At 44.0% G+C, this 3,001-nt stretch overlaps 1 protein-coding gene across 1 annotated transcript in view; it reads left to right on the top strand.

Annotated features, from left to right (window-relative positions):
- The window catches only part of GSAP (gamma-secretase activating protein), a 102,298-nt gene that overhangs the window by 8,711 nt on the left and 90,586 nt on the right, over window positions 1–3,001 (top strand). The window contains exon 2 of the mRNA XM_019509465.1: window positions 807–883. Within this exon, the coding sequence (XP_019365010.1) occupies window positions 807–883 (77 nt within the window). The remainder of the gene's footprint in view (window positions 1–806; window positions 884–3,001) is intronic.

Raw genomic sequence — 3,001 nt, 5'->3', positions numbered from 1 at the left:
CCCCCCCCCGCATTGTCTTATCTGTGTTTCCATGACACCTAGGATCTTTGGATGTGCTTCCTCAACACTGCTTAGTTCCTTAATACCCAGCGCATGCTGCCTAGCTGCATGGTTCCCTCGTGGCTTTGATTCCTGAAAACAGTTTCTGTTTCTGATCCTGCTTGTATATGGGAATGGCCTCCAGAGGAAACAGCTAAGCTGGCACCACTTAATTTCCACATCCAGGCAGCTGGAAATAAGTTGTCAGTTTTCACAGAGCTTGTTTGTTCTCTGCAACCCCCCCGGAAAGTGCTCCAAGGGCTGCAGTGCAGAGACATTACTTTATAAAGTCCTGCACGGCATAAAGTAGATAAAAGCTGATCATGTTTGTCTGCTACAAACAGCATAAGATGAATCCATGCCTCTCATTAAATATTCTTCATCTTTACTAAGAATAAATATTAAGGTGGAATACTAAATACAATTAGGAGATGCTCCTGAGATCACTCTGTAGGTAGATGGTTAAAATCTTAGTGCATTACATTGACAATACAGACTGCTCACAGACATGATTTATATAATGTGGTTGAGCAATGAAGATTACAAATCAAGCTCCTTCTCTTTATGCTTTGAAACTCTATACACATATTAAGCTATTAGGGAATTAAATGGAAGTCTACTGTTCTTTGTTCAAGAACAGAAGTTTTTTTCATGTACAAATGTACCTTTGCAGATTTAAAATTAATGCTCGTTTGTCTTAAAGTATCATAAGTTTTACAGTGAATTAGTCCAACTCAGAATCTTATGCCTTACACCTATCATTTTAGATACCTTTGAGGAGACTTCATCAACACTCTATGTACTAAATGTTGAAAGAAATGGAAAAATTATATACACCTGGAAGGTAAGTCTACAGCAACTCTCTGCAACTATACTAGAAAGTAACAGTGTGGTAAACCCTTCTTTTCATCTAATACTTTTACTTCAAATTTAGTGTAAGTGACATTTTAAAACCTGAAATTTGATTAGTTAATTTATTTAATTTCTCTTACAATAAGAGAGCAGTTGTCCTTCGTTCACTTGCAGAATTGGCTTTTTTTATAGGTTAAGAGGGTGTTTGGATTGAGGTGAAGTACTGGACTGGTTAAATAAGTCCATGGGACTTTCGCCATCGACTTCTGTGGGACCAGAATTTAACCCTGAATGAACATGTATCACTTTAACATACAAGCTTTTCATAAGCAACTCATTCTTCAACCCTGGGAGCAGAGTTGCTTCAGAAAGGAAAAATCCGTTGAATTCATGTGCAGCTATTTCTGATAAACTTGATTCATTTATGCATAATGAAGGGTAAAAGAGCTCTTTTTTTCTGCCTTACTTGGTGGTGTTTTAAACACTTATCAGTAGTGCTTAATTATAGTTGTCATGGGCTTTGAAAAACCCTTAACTTATTAGTATCCTGCACTGTTTAGGGCCATGTAATTTTAACTTAAAAATAAGCCTTCAGTGCCCTGTTTTGCCCCCAAATACATTAGGGAAGGAGAGACTCCCTGAGCTGAATCTAGTAGAGTTCCAAGGAATTTTCTCATTGGTTTGGGAATGTTTCTCCTCTGCAGAAGTAACTGAGTTTCATTTCTTTAAAAGTACACATAAAAGCCAGACTGTGGAAGATCTACCTGCCCTGATGCACAGACTAGAGGATCATGTCTCAAATTGTAGTGCACTGTCAGAGATGCCTCTTTGTGTTCCAAGGCAGCAGAGCTGAAACTCTTCAGAGCATCACATAGGGCTTGAGTAAGGGTAAGGCTGCAGCAGACTTAATCCCTTGTTCTTATGGATGCAGATTTCCCTTTGTATAAGAAGGTACAGAAAGTGTGGGCCTCTGTACAGCACCTTGCAGTACTCTTATGGGCACACTAGATCTATGGAGGCAACATGTTATTTATGAAGGGATGATTCCTTCTTTCTAATGTCTTTGAATCAGCCTGAATTATTTCCCTGTGCTGCTGTCTCAGCAAGATAAGAACTTTTTTTTCCCATGATTGCTCACTCTCCTGCAAAAGTGACCTACAGAGACTTCCTTCATTGTAGAGGACATGGAGATGTTTTGTTCGCTTTTGCTGTAAGGCAGGGGTGCTCAGCCTCCAAACCATGGGCCAGATGTGGCCATGGAGTCATTGCATAGAGCACGTGGAGCTCCCCATGGGTCTGTAAATTTGGTAGTGGGGGTGCGGTGGCCATTAATATGACTACTGTCCCCTGTGCCAAATCCCCAAGCCCCATTCTCTGCATGACTGTTTGGAGCCAAGCTATACCTACTTCCCCTGCAGGGCTAGGCCATGCCCCCCCCCCTTCTGGATCGGGACAGCCTCACCCCCTTCCCTCCCCACGGAGTTGGGTTTAGGGCCTGGTCATGCTCCCTTCCCTCTCTGCGGAGTTGGGTTTAGGGCCTGGTCATGCTCCCTTCCTGTCCCCAAGGAGTTGGGTTGGGGCCTGGCTACTCCCCCCTCCCCTGCAGGGCCAGGCCACACCCCCTTCCCTCTTTGGGGACTGGCCTTGCCCCATTCCCTTGCCACAGGGCCAGGTCAAGCTCCTTTCCCCTGCAGGGCTGCATTGGGGCCAGCCTGCCCCTCGTCCTGCCAGATAGTGCCTGCCCTGCCTGCCCAAATGCTGGATTGGGAGCACTGGCTTGATCCAGCTCACAGTTGGGATGGGTACTGGCAATCTGGCCCATGGGGCAAAAAGGTTGGGCACCACTGCTTTAAGATTTTAAATCTATGAGGGGCTGAGTTGTGAGTACTCCATGGAATATTTTTACAAGAGGGCAAATTCACTTGCTAATTCCTTTATGCTTTAACTCAGGGGTTCCCGAACTTGGACAGATTGCATACCACCAATTTAAAATGATACATCCTTAAGTACCACCAGCAATTTTTTCATACACATGGGCAACAGACTATGTATTAGTGGGCTTTGAGGGTCCCACCACTCGTCCCGGGGCCCCATTCACCCCAGCCCTTTC

This window comes from Gavialis gangeticus, unplaced genomic scaffold, assembly GCF_001723915.1.
Source record: "Gavialis gangeticus isolate Ggan-Ray unplaced genomic scaffold, GavGan_comp1, whole genome shotgun sequence".
NCBI lineage: Eukaryota > Metazoa > Chordata > Crocodylia > Gavialidae > Gavialis > Gavialis gangeticus.
This window is presented reverse-complemented; position numbering and strand designations above follow the sequence as displayed.